General features: G+C 36.5%; 1 protein-coding gene across 3 annotated transcripts in view; it reads left to right on the plus strand.

Moving 5' to 3' along the window:
• Positions 1 to 18,497, plus strand: part of GABRA2 (gamma-aminobutyric acid type A receptor subunit alpha2) — a 96,919-nt gene that overhangs the window by 25,400 nt on the left and 53,022 nt on the right. For all 3 annotated transcript variants that reach the window (XM_045572908.1, XM_036417229.2, XM_036417237.2), the window contains exon 3: positions 17,324 to 17,391. In XM_045572908.1, the coding sequence (XP_045428864.1) occupies positions 17,324 to 17,391 (68 nt within the window). The remainder of the gene's footprint in view (positions 1 to 17,323; positions 17,392 to 18,497) is intronic.

Raw genomic sequence — 18,497 nt, forward strand, 5'->3', positions numbered from 1 at the left:
TCAGAAGCTATAAAATATTTCACCAGAGAATCATCCTTGCATCATGGGACATCCTAAAGCTCAGAGACAATCACACAGAAAGAAGAACTGCTTTAATAGCAGGAATTATTCAGTTAGAGTTGCTATTGCTGCTCTAAATGAAGCCCAGATCATTATCATCATCAGTTATTGAGAGCTTATCATGCTCCAGGCACCATTTTAACTGTATCTCATATACTAACCCATTTAATCCTCCTACTGATCTCACGTTGTAGAACAATTTTACAGAAGGAATGGTCCCTGGAAACAGACATTTTGGTCTGTTTTTTCGTAGTGTGTTCTCAGACCCTAGAACAGCGCCTGGCACATGGAATGTGCTCATTAAAGAGTAGTTCAATGCACAGGTGAGGAAACTTGAGGCACTAACAGGTTAAATAACTCGCCTAATGTTATGCAGATAGTAAGTTACAGAATTCAGATTCAAATTGAGATCTTTAAACTCCACACATTCCAATCAAGTGCAAACTCACCATTGTGGGTGAAAAGCATGCGTAATTAATTCTCTTTAGCTGTTGAATGAAGCCAGTAATACAACCTCTTTATTCCTCTCTTAAATCCCTACTCTCACAAAACTAGACACAGAAAGTTCACGTGTGGAGATCAGAATATCAATTTCATTACTAACAATGTTAGGCTAGGTGAGATAATGTGGCTTAGATGTGTGCTTATAGTTAGGCTCAAGAATTCTTCACTCCAGCATGTCTTTGGGCTTGCAGATGGATACACATACTCTTGGTTACTCTTTCTGTGTGTAGAATCCCAATAGTGAAGACAGAAAGAGACTTTGGGCTACACTATTTGTCTCTAGGCAGCAGGCCTAGGCTCTATTGTGTGATCACAGGGAGCAGGAAGAGAAGGAGACACAGCTCGGCTGGGGACAGTTATACCATCTGCCCCTGCACCAAATAGTGCAGCAGCGCTGAGCACGTTCAGTTCCTTCTCCCAACTTTGTCACAAAAGTTACTTCTTTATCTGGGGAGGTGTGACTTGGTGAAGAATGGGGCTGGAAGTGTTTCAATGTTGTTCCCTCCAGAGTGGGAAATCTACATGACAATATGAGGACTTGGAATCAGGGCTCCTCCAACTTTACATCAAACCCCCACAGGGAGGAACAAGCAATTATGTCTTGTTCCTTTTTCCCTTCCTAGGACAATAGAACATGCTCAATCTGAAACTGGTTTGTTCCTCCTTGTCCTGTGACAACCTCTGAGGACCCAGGGTTCATGTGAATCTCAGAAGTGATTCTGATACGCAGGCACACTTATTCTAGCACTGCTGCCACAAAGCCTGTAATTGCTTGATAAACATTAGCAAGAGGAGCTGTTAGATGCTCTAAATTCTCAAAGCTGAAAAGCAGTGATGCTTTCTGCTCAGTGAGGCTCCCGATAATTGCAGAGATGTTTTCTGTCTGGACATGGGTGTGAAGAGGCTGCAGCAAACAGGTTCTTGAGTGGGAAATATCAAGAAAGTCAGGAATCGAGAAGTAGATTTATTGGCTTGGCAAATCTGTAATGAGGAACTGGACAGGAGGACAAAATCAGAAGTCCTGGGCAGAGCGATGACAAGCAGAGCCAGAGAAAGCTGATGTTGATTTTCAGAAAAGCCCAGCATTCTTAAAAGTTTTCTGAGGTGCACATAGAGCAGTGGTTGGAAAAACAAAAATTGATTTCAGGAATGTAAAGGGTGACTTTGGGAGGAAGTGGAATTCTCTCATGAGGGTTGCTGTGGGTGGGAGCACTGAGCATCATGATCCAAATAGCAGTTCACAGGGATCTGAAGTTGGCAAGAAATGTCCCATTTCAGCAGGCTCAGTGAAGATGGAGATGAGTGCGCATGACTCTTGAAAAAGGCAGTGCATCAGTGCCATTACGAAAATAATGGGAAGAAATGTACACAAAACTTCTGTAACCACATTTAGTTCTAAATGGTCGGATAAGCCGATGGAGCATGCATTTAGAGCCGTAAAAGGTTTTACTATTGAACTGTCATTCTAATTGGCCGAGTCATATTTGAAAGTAATGCAGAAAATTATAAATAAATGAAAACAAGGCGTAGAATGCACAGCGTATTAGGCCATAATGTATTTTCTTGCAGGCGTGCTCTGGGAGTGCTGTGCCTGGCATAGACCTGATTATTTGAGGATTCTGAGGCCCTGGGGAAGGTTTGGCAATGGGAGAATCAGGAGTCCTACATGTAAAATGAGCTACTCTGCAGGAATTGCTTCAGTAAATGCTTTGTGCATTTAAAAACTCTCCTCTTGTTTTCTTTAATTTAATCATAATTTTGATTTAAAAAAGAAATTTTTACGAAACATTTACGAAAAGTTATTTGCAGTGAAAGAACTACTTGGGGAGGAGGGTAATTGAGCATAGCCTGACCCAAAGGATATATTTTCTCTTCACTGTGCTTACAAAAGAAGGGACACTGCTGTTTAAGGCACCATGTGGAAAGACATTCTATTGCAACACTTTTAAAACATGAGAGATGTTTAATCCTAAAAAAATATTGTTTAGTGCATTGGAATGCCAGGAGTATATTGACTGCTTTATTCATTCTTCCATGTTTAGACCTCAAGAAGTGAACAATTGCAGTTACAAGGACTATTTAGGTTAAGAAAATAGTGGCAAAAATAGCAAGAAATTGGCATTGAAGCATTTAATATAAATTGCCAGTACTGATATGACTCATCGGACAAACGAGAAAGTGAAGTGTTGGTGTGGGTGGGTGGAGCATGTCTTGGAAAAGAGTAGACAGAGATATTTTTATCACAATGTACATATTAAGAGTCTATTCAGTTCATGGCTGCCTGCAAGGTATCTATAAAGTGAGTTAGTGCTTATAATTATATCCAGGCCCCTCTTCATCCTAAAGAATTTTGGAATCTAAATTGTAACATAGATAGGGCAAAGTGAATGACAAATTTACAAAAAAATTGAAGTAAGATAATATGCACACAAGTATACACTGGCCGCATGAGTGAGGGAAATGAAAAGGTTCCCATGCTTGCTGAAATCGGTTTGGCTCAGTGGCTTGAGGACTGAAAAGTCTCAGGTTGGATTCCAGTCAAGGGCATGTACCTTGATTGTGGGCACATCCCCAGTGGGGGGTGTGCAAGAGGCAGCTGAATAATGTTTCTCTCTCATCGATGTTTCTAACTCTTCATCCCTCTTTCTTCCTCTGTAAAAATATCAATTATATATATATATATATATATATATATATATATATATATATATATATATATATATATATATAAAAGGTTCCCATGCTTCATCAAGGCGAGACTGAGTGATTTCATTCATGTGACCATGTGACCAAAGCTGAATTCAAAATGAATCACTGAGAGCTGCTGTGGATCAGTTGGTGGGATGGTTTACATCAAGTCCAAACTAGTAGTTTGAATCTGGTGTGTGTGTGTGTGTGTGTGTATGTGTGTGTGTGTGTGTGTTTAAACACCTAGCTGAACTTAAAGTGCTGAAGTAACCAAAGGTTTGGGTCTTACAGTAATCAAAGATTCAAGAACAGATGTTGAACATTAGAGAAATTTAGGAGTAATTCCCAGGAGATATTTGAGAACAGAATATGATGAGATAAATTAAAAGGATAACAAATTAGAATTCACCCATGTTCCCTGTATTTTTGTTTTGCTTTTTCTATAGAAATCATGAGCCAGTTTCTTGTTTTAAAAAAGTTTCTAAAGTATATATATTTTGAGACTTACATTTTGCTTCCCAGTCCACAAAGGTTAAATCTTTCCTGTGCATTGTAGACTTTATGATTATGCAGCGCTGTGCTGTGAAACTTGCTAGAAGTCATTGGTTTCAACGTTGCAGTGGCTAACATCTCAAGTCTTAGAGCCGGACATGAGTTTCCATCTTAACCCTGCCTCTCACCTCCTGTGTAACTTTGGACAACTAACAAACCTTCCAAACTTTCAGTTCCTGCATTTGCCAAAAGGAGGGGTGATACCTACCTTACAGGGTTTTAAAAGTTTAGATATGCAGAATACTTAGCAAAGCACTGGCATATAGTTTATGCATTCAGTAAAAGAGCTATTTTTTATTCATTCTTTCATAAGTTTACTCATTTATTTTTTTTAAGTATTTACTGAATGCACAAGTCTGCAATTGTTGTAACCCATTGGAATATATCAGTGATCAAAAGAGATATCTGCCCCTAAATTTACATCTGAGTGAACGAGGAGAAATACATACAATAAATAAGTACATTATATGGTACTAGAGGCCCTGTGCATGAAAATTCATGCACTGGAGGAGGGGTGTCCCTCAGCTCCTGCCCCCTCTCACAGTCCAGGAGCCCTCAGCGGCAGGAGACAACCTGGCAATCAGGGAAAGGTGATGCCCCATCACACCTCTGCTGCTGCCACTGCTGGCAGCTCAAGTTTCGTCCAGCCCTGGTTACCTGAGCCTCAGGTGGCCCTGGGCAGCTGAGGTACTGGATGCAGCCATATTGTGGCTGTGGGTGCTACCATCTTTGTGATGGTGTGAGGGTCAATTAGCATATATTATTCTTTATTAGATAGGATGGCCATGAGTGGAAAAAATGAAAATAAATAGAATTAGAGAAGGGAAACAAGTAGTGGGGAAACTGGAAGTACGATGAGTATTTTCCAGTTAATATAGATTCATCAATATTGAGATGTTGACATTTCCATGAATATTTAAAGAAGGTTGAAGGATGGCTAGGAAAAGAGCATCTAAGTTGGGAAAGGGTGTATCCAGTTCAAAGGCTTTAAGGTGAGGGTGTGCCTAGAGCAAGGAGGCCAGGACCATATAAGGATAAATTAGTAGGGATGAAGTTATGTAATGGCCACAATAGCCCACATCACTTGGGATATTATTGGCCACCCTGTGAGGTCAAGCTTTTACTTTGACTAAAATGGGGAATTGTTTTTAGAGTTCTGAGCAGAGTCATGGCATGATTCTATTTCCTTGTCCTATATAATAATCCTATATAATAAAAGGGTTATCTGCAAATAGACACTAATTGAGGAACTACTGGGAATGACTGGGCACTGACAATCAAGAGGTAGACGCTCATTGCAGAAGCTGCCCCCTGGTGGTCAGTGTGCTCCCATAGAGGGACTCCACTTAGCCATAATCCAGGCTGACTGCTGAGAGTGCAGTGGCAGTGGCAGGAGCCTCTCTTGCCTCCTCAGCAGCTCTAAGGAAGTCTGACTAAAGTCTTAACCCCACCCCCACCCCCACCCCGGCCTAAATTGTCATTCAGACATGCCCTGAGGGCTCCCAGCTGTCAGAAGGATGTCTGACCATCAGTTTAGGCTTAATCCCCCCGGTGAACAGACCTGAGCTGGCAGGTGGACATTCCCCTAGGGGTCACAAACTGTGAGAGGATGAAGCCCGGCTGAGGGACAACCCCGCCCCCACAAGTGCAAGCATTTTCATTCACCAGGCCTCCAGTTTTGTAATACTCACCTTTTTTTTAAATTTTTTTATTTTTTACAGAGAGGAAGGGAGAGAGAACGCTAGAAATGTCGATGAGAGAGAAACACCGACCAGCTGCCTCTTGCACACCCCCTACCGGGGATGTGCCCACAACCAAGATACATGCCCTTGACTGGAATTGAACCTAGGACCTTTCAGTCTGCAGACCAATGCTCTACCACTGGTTTCGGCAATACTCACCTTTTATACTTTGATGTTAATAGACTCTCCAAGAGTAAAGATGGCACCTGGGAGACCAATTATCCATGTGAGAGCTGGTGACAGCTTGGGCCATGATGGGAGAGGTAAAGATATTTACAGGTGGCAGGATTTGGAATATCTTTTAATGTTAGAGCTAACAGATTTCCTGTTGGAATGGATGAGAGTGTGAAAGAGGAAAATCAAGGATAATTTCAAGGTTTGGGCCTAAGAATCAGTAAGGGCCCTGATTTGGTTGGATACAGTGTCTGGCTCAGTGGATAGAGTGTCTGCCTGGGGACTGATGGGTCCCATGTTCAATTCCAGTCAAGGGCATGTGCCTTGTTGCAGGCACATCCCCAGTAGGGAGTGTGCAGGAGGCAGCTGATCAATGCTTCTCTCTCACAGATGTTCCTAACTCTCTATCCCCCTCCCTCTCTGTAAAAAAAAAAAAAAAAATCAATAAATTATATTAAAAAAAGAGAATCAGTAAGAATTATAAATAAATATAATGGTTATTATTATTTTATGATTTGTAGCTTCCTATTTTGTACTCTCAAAAAAGAACAGCAGACTCACTTGTACTTCTTTACATCTTCCACAGCAGAAAGAAAATGATATGCAAAGAGTAGGTTTGGAATAAATAATTGTTGAATCTTTGAGGGTACAGGAATAACTCTAGTACTCAGAGAAAACAGTAAGGCATTAAAAGATAATATGGCCCTCCAGAAAAAAAAATTGCTTTTCTGCTTAATCGGAGTCCAGCCCTTCTACCTATCCATCATCAAATGATCCAGGCACTTTACTGCAGCCTTTCTCTAAAATCAATGTGGATGCCTACAGCTGTCTTGATTGCAGAAAATGGTCTCCTTGTTAAGAGCCTTAGTAGTGATCTGGCTTCATTGTTCTCTGGCCATATAGAGACAAGTACTGTGCAGTCAATAAAAATGGCAATGGATGAAATTATCTGACCAAATGAGTCCTGAAAAGTCAGTCTCAAATTTCTCCTCCATGGCAAAAAGGGGATCAGTTCTTCTTTTTATGTGGTGAGATATCCTTAGGCAACTACTGAGAACCGTCATAGTAGTTTCTGGAAATTATGTGATTCGTTTCTGTATTGGATTTGTATTCTTGTGGACATTTACAGATGGCATACATCAAACCTTTCCCACTGAGAGGAGAGACAAACATTGTTTTTTCTGGGAGGACCAAAGGAAAATAAATGACGAAGCTCACTCATTATGTCTGTTTTTGCTTTTTTCCCCCCCATTATAATTTGTGAGTCACAAATATAAGCAAAATGTCAAGCCCCAACAGCTGTAAATAGAGTGCAGAAGTGTTGTGCAGGTTCCAAAGGGAAGAGCCACAGATGAGGAGTGTCAGGGCACAAATGAAATCCCTGACTTAGCTATCGCCATCCCCGTGGCTATGAACTGGGTGTGCTGTTATTGCATGAGGTGCAGTGGCTCATTTATCAGTGATTCCATGCCCTTACAAGGAAAGGCTGAGTCCCGTGTTCAGAGCTGAGTGAAGACAAACATGGCTGGGCATGTCTTTGACCTGTTAGTGGAGGTTGTACCACAGCTACCTTGTAAAAATGCCCTGAGAGCTAAAACAGCAGTTTGAAAGACTACCAGCAATGTCAGGAACAAGTAAGGGTGGACAAGTGGGGATCGTTTTCTTATAAAACGCCAAATGTATCAACTTACAGGTTTATATAACAATACAGTAAGAGGCAGCACTGATGGAAATGGAATTTAGGACAGAGGAGAATAATCAACTGTTCATAAAAACATATCAAAGCAAAGAAGGAAAGAGGGTAAAACTTAAATGCAAATCAAAAAGGAAGAAAACCTGAATACTTACATTAAAATATGTTCTAGGAGATGTATGATCAGAGCTGAGGAATTTAAGGTATGCCATATACTAATAAGTAGCAAATCCAATTTTTTATTTCCAATATGGTGGATAATCACTTTCCTTAAAAGGTCAGTTTTTCCTGGGTAAGCCTTGAATGTTATTATCTATACATACCTTTTGAAATGTCCTGATTTTAAAATTTTGAATGTAAAATAATTTTTTATATCTTTCCTTATTCTTTAGTAGAAAATGTTTAAAATAAAAATTACTGTTCTGAAAAATATAAAGATATAATTAGGATTCCGAGACATATTTAGAACAAAGTAAAAAAAAATGCTATTTGAGAATTTGGACATTTAAAATGGACATTTCTTGACAAGGTCTAACAGTAGCTTTCAAAACAATTTGCAAGACCACCAGAGAATTCTTCTATCATTTTAACTCATAATTATATATTTTTTTAATTCTTTTATTTCATTTCTGTGTAGAATGAAACATTTCTTGTAGTTTCTTCTACTACCAGTTTCTGAATTAACATTGAAGTCCTAGCCTGATGCTGTAAATCTACTTTCTTAGAATTTTCTTCTAAGTAATACTCTATCAGGGGTCCTCAAACTTTTTAAAGTGGGGGCCAGATCACGGTCCCTCAGAGAGCTGGAGGGCCAGACTATATGAACTACTAATTCCTACTGTAACACCTCGGCTGCGCTCACTGCCCAAAAAACCTGGCGGGCCGGATCAGACTCCTCTGCGGGCCGCATGTGGCCGCGGGCCGTAGTTTGAAGACGCCTGCAGATCTTCTAAAATTCCCTCAAAGGGCCAATCATAAGTATTTTTATTCATTAAAAATAATAGCTTCATTAAAAATAATATGTTTTTAGGTTGCAAACATGAGGCTTGGATTCAATTGAGTTAAAGTGCTTAGAAGGGAAAGGTTCTGAGAGTAGATAAAAAAAAAACAAATGAAAAGAAGTGCATATTACAGATAGAAGGATGGCTTGGTCAGCCTTTCTCTGACTCCCCAGCTTTGAATTCAGTGCCACCTCTCTCCTTACCATCACCCACCATCTTCCCCTTTATACCACACTTTAGTATTTTCATTATTTTTACCATTTAAGTACACTGCACAGGCAATAATATATTTACTGGTTTTTTTTTTCTCTCTATGAGACATGATGGTTACATATTAAATGTCCTTCATCATTTATCTAAGTATATTACTTAGTGTAAACACACTCAATATGCTTTTGTTTTGAAGGAGGAAAAATAGGGAGAAAGAAAGGAAATGTATTTATTAATTTTCAGTATCATGCTACATGTAACACACTTCTGAAGTTCCAGATTTGTTAGAATAATATGTCTTTTAACTTAAATATAGGGTAGTTCAACACCAAAATTTTATATTGGGATGTATATATACACACACACACACTCAAAATACATACATACATACATACATACATATATACATATATAGATGTATATATCTATGTGTATACACATATGCATATGTATAACATGTAAAACGTGTGTATTTATATAACCTATTTACTAAATATTGTGTGTATATGTATGAATGTATATATGTGTGTCACATTCACAAATGTACATGTTTTATCCTAAAATTGAAACAGCCTTATATTTTGCATAACTAGCAATGAATATTAAATTGAAATGTAACTTTCTTTAGTATTGCTCCATATTATTATCTCCCCAAATATATGACTTGAGGTTGGCACATGACATGTAATCAGTCTATATGGTTGGATTATACTGGCACTACTTCAGATGCCAACCAGTCTTTGTGTTTTGAATGCATTTTATTATTGAAATAGGTATGAGCATGGGTTTTAAGTAAAAAATATTTCAGTTCAGCTATATGTTTTATATGTTGTTTAATTTAGATGAGGAGTACAATGAATATAGTTATGCAATTTATAGAGTGACCATGAAAATAAGTTTGGATCATATGTGAACATTTAATCTATTATTATAGATACAAAGAATATAAGATTAATAGGTAGTAAGAACCTTATAGTATCACACAATGGGAATTCAGCAGATAGGATAAGTACTTAAACATTGCTACATAAATTTCTAAAATTTACTAATTGTATGTTAAGTGTAGAGTAATCATAACATTTTCCAATGTGCATACCCTCAGGAAATACCATCCAGTGATAGGTGATAAAGTTAATCACTTTAGGAGAGTTCTTTTTTCCTTTTATGTTACTTTAAGCTAAATTTATTTTTAGGAAGAAAGTGATACTATCATCAAATTAGAATATCAACAAGATCCATGTGTGAAGCGAGTTTCTTTTTGAGACTGTTCCAAGAGATTCGGGGAGATAGCAAAATTTGTAATATTGCCAGCAAGGAATGCCTTTAATCATGGAATGTTGTAGATGAAAAATGCTGGATTGTTGAATGTGAGAATTAAACTCTACTTGAAAGAAAATCAGATGATCTTATGTTCTTAGCATCAAAATCTAAAATTTTGCTTTAAAATGTTTTCCATGTATGATTAAGTTATTCAGTAATTTATCATTATCATAATTTGCATAATTTAGTTCAGATTATTCATAGATGTCAAGATAAATACTTTGATTTTTTTTTTAATATTTAAGTGTGACAGGATTGGCACTGCCTTACCCTCATTCAGAGATACCCATTTAGAGTTGAACAAAAAGGAGCTCAAAATGAATTCCCAACTTAAAAGCCACATTTCTAAAGAAAATATATGTGAACTTACATTATAGATAATGATTGATGAAAATTATTTTTTGGATATGGTTTTGTATCATTCTGTGATAATCTATGTTTCTCACACTGAGCAAATTGTGCTAGGAGCTGTCTGTTGTATGGTGAATAGAGTGGAGGACACACAACCACTTAATAACTTCTCATGCATTGAACGTTACATAGTGTTGATTATTTAAAGAAGTACATTTTTCTAAAACCACCAGGAAGACTAATTAAATTCCCTAGGGATGGTAACTACCAGGAAGACTAGTTAAGTACCCCAGAGAAGAAGTGTTATTTGAGTTCATTTGTTTTTTTAAGAGTGAGGATTAAACTAGAGGAAAGGGCAACTACAAAGAAAGGAAGGGTGAAGGAGAAGGGCATGGACTGTGGTATGGCTAAGGTACACAACATAGCACGGCACCAGGAAGGAGACACAAAGATGATTATGAAGGGTCTCAAATGCCGTGCTATGAACTTTGCACTTGATCTACGGGCAAAGGGGCTGCAGTGAGAATAACTTTGATCAGAGAAGAGACATCTTGCAATTGATAAGGAGGGAACACTCTAGCAGTATTAAGGAGGGTAGATAGGAGTTGATGAAACTAGAAGCAGGAGACCAAAAAAAGCCATTCTAGAGGCTATTGCCAGTGAGGATAGGGTGGAAAGGAATATTCCAAGAAATGTAGGAAACATAATCAACTTAACCTAGTGAAAAAATAAAATGTGGGAATGAATAAGAGGTTCAGATTGAGTCTAAAATCTTGACAAGTGACAAGATGTTGGTGCCTTTCACCAAGACCAGGCATAGAGAAGGCAAGACAAGAGATGTTGAATGATTAAAAGCCATGGCATTATATGGAACTTTTAAAATTGTTTGGGGTGTATTTTAAAAGTTAATACTTTATTACATTTAAATAATTTTCTTCTACAAAATAGTAAAAAAAAAATAACAAAAATTATTTTGCAAGGTCAATAGAAATATTATTGTTTATTGTTGATAGCAGTATTCTGTGATGATGGTGAAAAGGTCATAAAAGAAAGAGTCAGTTAATGTGCTTAACTTATATACCATTTTTTAATATAGAAAATGAATAAAGTAAGATTTTTCTCATCCCTTGATATCAGTAATATTTATGAATTCCATATGAATTATATTTTAGTGCATTAAGAATCCTCAATTTATATTGATCTATAACATAATTTTCATCTTAAAAGATAAAAGTTCATTTTTATTATATATTGGGTATAAGAATCTTTTCTTATTAATATGTATTTTGGGAACAAAATGTAAATTTATATCAGCATAGTTTTTCTTTTTAAATTCTTATAACTTGCTAAGCTAGTTTGAAGAACAGCTTATGATTGGCTAAGTATGCTCCAAGTTACCAACTAACCCAGGGATATTAGATGTATAATAACTTGTGCCCAGACTGAACTTTGGACTCAGTGTTCTGACATCCCACGTGCTCTAGATGCCATCTTTAACAACCGGAAATGGGGTTGGGTCACTGGAATTTCCTCCAAGAGAATATAATTTGTATTAGCAGAAGTGGCCTCTTTGAGAACATCTTTACTCTTTCCCTCGTCAGAGTCCCAGGCTGAGCATGAAACAACTGCTTGGTGAAACATTACCTTACGGGACATCAATTGATTCTGGAACCACACGCAGCTTCTTCCCTTTGTGAGCATTCTCTCCCTTGTCTGTCAGACTAGGGATGTCTCAGGACTGTACTTAGTAAGCCCTTAGTAGCTATTTGTTAATTGAGCCAATGCTCTCCAATGAATGGAAGGGACTCAATGTGCACTCAGTCTTCTCTTCCCTTTTCCCACTGATTTCCTTTACTAGTACTTTGGGGAGAAGGTGTGTCCTCAGCTTCCTCACCAGAATAAACTGGATCTTCAGGTATTGAAGGAACACATTCCAAAGAGAGAGAAGACAGTATAGATCTTCTACTACTGATGGTTCTAGCGGCCAGAACAGTCTCAAAGCCTGTTGGGAACAGATAGACCTTGAAGTGATTTAAAAGTCAAATTCATTTGTAACCAATAACAGTTATTGTCATGATGGGAGTGTTTAGTTTCTCCTTTTAGAGTTTTTTTGTATCTTGTCCAAAGCATGAAGGCATCTTAATTCTTGTTCAGGATTTTCAAATGGCATATACTATGAATATCAATGCATTTACATTAGTAGGAAAAAAAAACATGCAAAGTAAACAAACAAACAAAAAAACTATAAGAACAAGCAGAATAATAAAAATTAAAAAAATCAAAGACCAAAATGTAGAACTATAATGAAAAATTATTGTATCAAAACATAGTGCATAATGGTTTTATTATTTTTCTGAACTCTTCCTGTATAATGGACAATTTATTGACCATCCAAATGCAGAACGAATGGAGTGTTGTTCGTCTTTCCTTTTTATCTAACAAATATTGAAGGGTTTACACTGGGGAAGGAAGATACTGAGTGAGGTGCAGCAATTCCTTTGTGGTAGACTAGTGGCAAATATGTTACCAAATTCAGTTTTCAACACTTAATAGGGAACACATAGTGCCATATACACAAAAGTCACTTAAGTATTGATTGATTTTTATGAAATTGACTGATGACCAGTGCACATATAGGTGTATGGGAATTAACCCAGGTGATTGATGCTTATAGTTGGTGTTTGGTTTCCCTCAGAAGGAGACTCTATGCTAGGGGTGTCGAACTCAATCAAAGAAGGGGCCAAATTCTAAAATCCAGCCTAAATCGCGGGCCGAATGGTTTACTGAACAGTCATAAACTGTCATTGTGATGGAAACGCAGCGGAGTGCAGTGATGACAGCGCGGTGGGGGCCACATTGCAAGGCCTGGCGGGACGGATTTGGCCCGCGGGCCTTGTGTTTGATACATGTGCTCTATGCTATGGATTATTTGGGATTACCAGGACGCACTAGCAGAGGGGTGGGAAGATACTCACCACAGAGCTACACTGGCTATATGACAATTATTAAATTATTTAGATGAAAAGGACAAATTCTTAGTATAATGAAAAATACTAAAGCTAACTCAAAAAGAAATAGGAAACCTAAATAGACATACAAGGAAAGTGACTGAATTAGTAACAAAACAACTTCCCACAAACCAAATTCCAGTTCCATATGGCTTCACTGATGAATTTTGTTTAACATTTAAAAGAGAATTAACACCAATCCTTCATAAAATATCCTAAAAATAGAAGAAAAGGGAACATTCTATTAGTCCAGTGTCACACTGATACTTAAAGACAAAGATAGTGCAAGAAAACTTTAGACCAATATCCCCTTATGAATACAGACACACAAATGCTGAACAAAATGCTAACAAATCAAATACAGCAACATATAAAAAATTACACTCCAAAACCAAGTGAGATTTATCTTAGTATGCAAAGTTACTTTAATACCATGAAAATAAATTGATGTAAAGTGTCACATCAATAGAATAAAGGGCAAATGCTTTATGATTTTCTGCATACGTGCAAAAAAAGTATTTGACAGAATCCAACACCCATTTATGACTTAAAAAAACAACAACGCTCCATGAAGTAGTCATAGAAGGGATTCAATTTATATAAAATATCTAGAATAAGCAAATACATAGGAATAAAAACTGAAATAGTAGTTGTTAGAGCCTGGAGGGAGAGAGGCCAAGGAATAACTGCAAATGGACTCAGGATTTCTTTCTGATTATACATTTTTTTCCTGAAGTTAGAGAGTAGTGATGTTACACAATTCTATGCTAAAAACACTGAATTGACACTTATAAATTATGTATTTTATATAATGTGAATTATATCTCATGACAGCTTTTATAACAAAGTAAGAGTCTATAAAAAGGTGAATCAGGGGAAATAGTATTTTTATGGAGAGATAAGGTTAACTTTAAGAATAGTAACAGCTTTAAAAGGAGATGAGAAGTGATAGGATTATAGATATTTTTTAGACTCAATCAGACTTATTATTTAAAAGAAAAATCTTGTGGTTTAAAACAAGATTTGTGACTGAGGGTTGGAATAACAACAAAAATTATGGGGAAAGTCTTGCAAGTACAGTTGATTTTGGAAAGAAAAGTAAATTTTGTTTGGAACATGATGAGTTTGAGAAAATTAATAGATAGTCAAGTGGAGATGTCAACTAAATAGATACAGGAGTCTAGATTTCTTTCTTTCTCCCATGAAAAGCGAAGTCATCATCCAAGATTGCATTTCAAATGCAGAACCCTGGAAAGTTGTGTTAGATGTACCAGATATGTGTAGTCCTCACACTGGGATATTTCACTAATGCCTATTGATTAGTTATAGCTCTGGGCATCCATCTATATGGAAATCCTCCAAGTCTTATTACCAAGAATCATTTTTTCAGTCTCGGAAATCTATTGGGTATTTGTGGTCAGCATGTACTTAGCTGATTTTTCTTTTTCTGAACTTTCATAGCCAAAGAATATTTCTTCCAGTGCATACATTCTTTAGCAGACCATGAAATCATTTCTTTAAGGTAACTTTGCATATTCTTCTTCATCTTTAGGTTTTGCTCTTTTTAGAGCTTTAATGGTAAAATCCTATTTTTCACTCTTGCTGGTATTCTCTACAGCCATTAGGTACTGATAATACTCTCCCTTACTCTTCACTTTCCATTTGGCATGCGGTGGATGTTTTTCATATCCTTAAGCATGAATATATTCACACATTTCTGCCATCTCTCTTTTTCAAGTTACGGTAACTCTTCCAGACTAAGGAAGACAATTGCTTTTGCTTTTATTTGGGTGAAGACCACGTTAACATTTTAGTTTCTCTGCTCTGGAATATTTTAAATCATTATCTACAATTACTAAAATTTTATTTTATTGTTTATTGAATAAATGTGATAGTATTATTGATTTTGTCAAATAAAGGGAGGGAGAAACAAACTTGGGTCTCCTTCCCTCCCTTCCTTTCTTCCTTCCACATATATAATTTAGGTCCAGCACAGGTCCAGTCCAAGATGAAAATACAGGGCCTTTAGTCAGAAAATGATTAAGAAATTTAAAAATAGCCCGGTGGTGCTGCTCAGTAGGCTGGGTATCCTGTATACCAAAAGGTTGCCAGTTTGATTTATGGTCAGGACATGCCGGGATTGCAGGCTCGATCCCAGTAGGGGACATGCCAGAGAAAGCCAATGGATGTTTCTCTCCCCATCTCTCTTTCTAAAAAATCAATTTAAACAAACTTATTAAAAATTAAATTTTAAAATAGTAATAATAGAACATTAAACTGGGCATGGGGCTTTTCCGAGAACAGAGTCCTGTGCACAAGTTGCATATCCATGAAGCTGACTCTGTGCAGGTCTTTGGAGCAGGTGGCAGCTGAGAATTAACTTTGTAAATGCATTTAAGTTTCAAATCAGTTTTATAATAAAATTTCATAAAAATAATTTTTGTAATAGAATAGTATATACATATAATAAAATGGAATGACTATATTTATTTGGAACACTATAACAATGTCTTTGGCACAGAGTATTGTGGTGAATACAAATATGCAGTAAATGAGAACACACTTTTATTTCAGCTCTACTATGGGCTGTGTATAATGCTTTGGCTTACCTTGAGGGCTCAGGAGCCTGCTTGCTTGGGTTATAAGTGTGAGTCATTGGGCACAGTCCCTTCCTTTTCTGTACATATGTGTACGCACACACTAGGATAAGCAAACACCGATCCCATAGGCTTGTTATGTAGATTAATATATGTAAAACTTTTTGAAGAAGGCTACTCCGTTTATTCATATTCTTTTTATTTTTATTTTTTGGTTTTGCCATAGTGGATTCAATATCCCAGATTTAGTTTCCTCTCTCTTTCATGATTATAAATGAATGTCCCTTATAATATTAAAATATTTCATGGTAGTGTTTGTCTAGAATTAAAAATTTGATAGTTACTAGATAAGACATTCATTTCATGATGATAGAAATTTTTATTGTATTAGTTTCCATCATCATTTATCCCCTGACTGTAAGATGGTAGAAATTAATGATGCCTTTTTCTTCTATAAGAACACTTAAAGTGTTTTTCTCTTAAAATATTTCCTTTGAACTTTCCCCCCTCACCAATTGCCTTACTTAAAATTACCTGGCTAACAGAGCAATCCAGTAAATTGTGTTACAGTCAATAAGGGACATAATTATAGACTTTAATTCAATCCAATTGAAATGAATGCTAAATAAGTCTTGGCAATTTTGGCATTCTTTTTAAAGATAGTACATATGTGCCCTTATCACCCCCACTGCCCCCTTACTCACACAACTCATGCCCTCATCCCCCTGGTATCAGTGCCCATTGGCTAGGCTTACATACATGCATACAGGTCCTTTGGTTGATCTCTCCCTCTTACCCCCACACTAAGTACATTTAAAAGCAAGCTTGTTTGGAAGCAATCTGTTGTGATTAATGTATATTATTGGCTTTTATTTTTATATAATTGAATAATGATTTTTTATATTAATATGAATTATATTTATTTGTAATGATTAACAGTCTGTTTTGTGCCTTATTCAGAAGATTCTTTAATTTATAACCTAAAAACTAAATCTCTACTATCATTAAGTACCATCTGAAATATTTAGTTTAAGAATCAAATACAGGACTATATCACAGAGTAATCATACTAACTGTATTTTATTTTTAGTACCTGTGGGAAATTTATTGAAAATTAGTTCAATTATGATAGATTCTAAGAAACTATTAATTTTGAGAAATATGCTTACAAAAGAATGTTCCAGTCAGTTGTAGTTTCCAAGAAAGAAGATCTTAATACTTTTAGGAATTTTGCATTTAGGGTTGCCAGAATCTATGAAATAAGTGAGCAATATAGATATTTTTGTTGGTTCTGAAAGTTGAAAAGAAAGAGCAATATCCCTAAATATCATAGTTTTCTAACCATGCCATGAACCTGACTCCTTCTGTCTCCTGTGCCTCTCATAACCTAATATTTATATTCAATCTCATTTTCTCATATCAGACAGTATTACTGAAGTCTTCACTAACATCTATGTGACCAGTTTTGGCCCTGTCTCAGACACAGATATGGTGAGTTTTTCATTAAATACTATTTTTATTGAATATTTGCAAACTTGGGAGGGATAATTTTTTTTAAGAAGAAAGGAGTATTTTTACTGTTAAAGGATTATGTGATTGACTCTTGCTTATTTATTCTAGCCAAATACATGAGAGTTAAGGATGTTAATCATTTTGTATCTGTGGCACTCCATTGTAGCTTGGGTGTTCCGATTAGTCCTTTTTATTTTATATATATTTTTGTATCACCAAAAAGACAAGAGTTAATAGCATTGCTGAAGATGTGGAGACAATGGAACCCTTGAGCACTGTTTGTGGTGATGTAACACGGTACAACCATTGGAAAACACTAGGGAAGTTCCTAAAAAATTAAAAAATATAATCCATAGATCCAGCACCCCACTTCTGAGTATCCATCCTAAGGAGATGAAAGCAGGATCGTAAAGAGGTATCTGCTCTCCCATGTTCATGATAGGCTAATTCACAATAACCAAGGTATGGAAACATGGTATATATACACAGAGGAATATTATATAGCCACGAGAAATAACAAAATCCTGCCATTTGCTACAAGATGGATTGATCTTGAGGGCATTATGCTAAGTGAATTAACAGGGAAAGACAAATTCCATGTGTATTACTTTTGTCAAAAAAAAAAAAATTAAGCTCTTAGAAACCAAGATAAAAAATGTGGCTGTCAGGGTCTGGGGGTGGGGATAGGGAGAGGTGGATGTAAAAGTGCAAACTTTCAGCTGTAATGTAAATAAGGTCTGAAGGTCTAATGTAAAGCATTGTGACTGTAGTTAATAACACTGTATTGTATAACTCAAATTTCTAAAAGAGTAAAACTTAAACAAATGTCACACACACAACGATAAATAGTTGAGGTAATGGATGTACTAATTAGCTAGATGGGGGGAATTCTTTCACAATGTATAGGTACATTAAATTGCTACAATGCACATTTTAAATATCTTACAATTTTATTTATCATTTATACCTCAATGAAGCTGAATTTTTTTCTTAAAGGGAAGGAAAAGAAACTGAAATTATTTAGCTAGTGTTTCCATGTGTGACTTCCTTTCAGGGAAAGTTGGCAAATTTATACATTTCTACAA

This window comes from Pipistrellus kuhlii, unplaced genomic scaffold, assembly GCF_014108245.1.
Source record: "Pipistrellus kuhlii isolate mPipKuh1 unplaced genomic scaffold, mPipKuh1.p scaffold_m20_p_1, whole genome shotgun sequence".
NCBI classification, from domain to species: Eukaryota; Metazoa; Chordata; class Mammalia; order Chiroptera; family Vespertilionidae; genus Pipistrellus; species Pipistrellus kuhlii.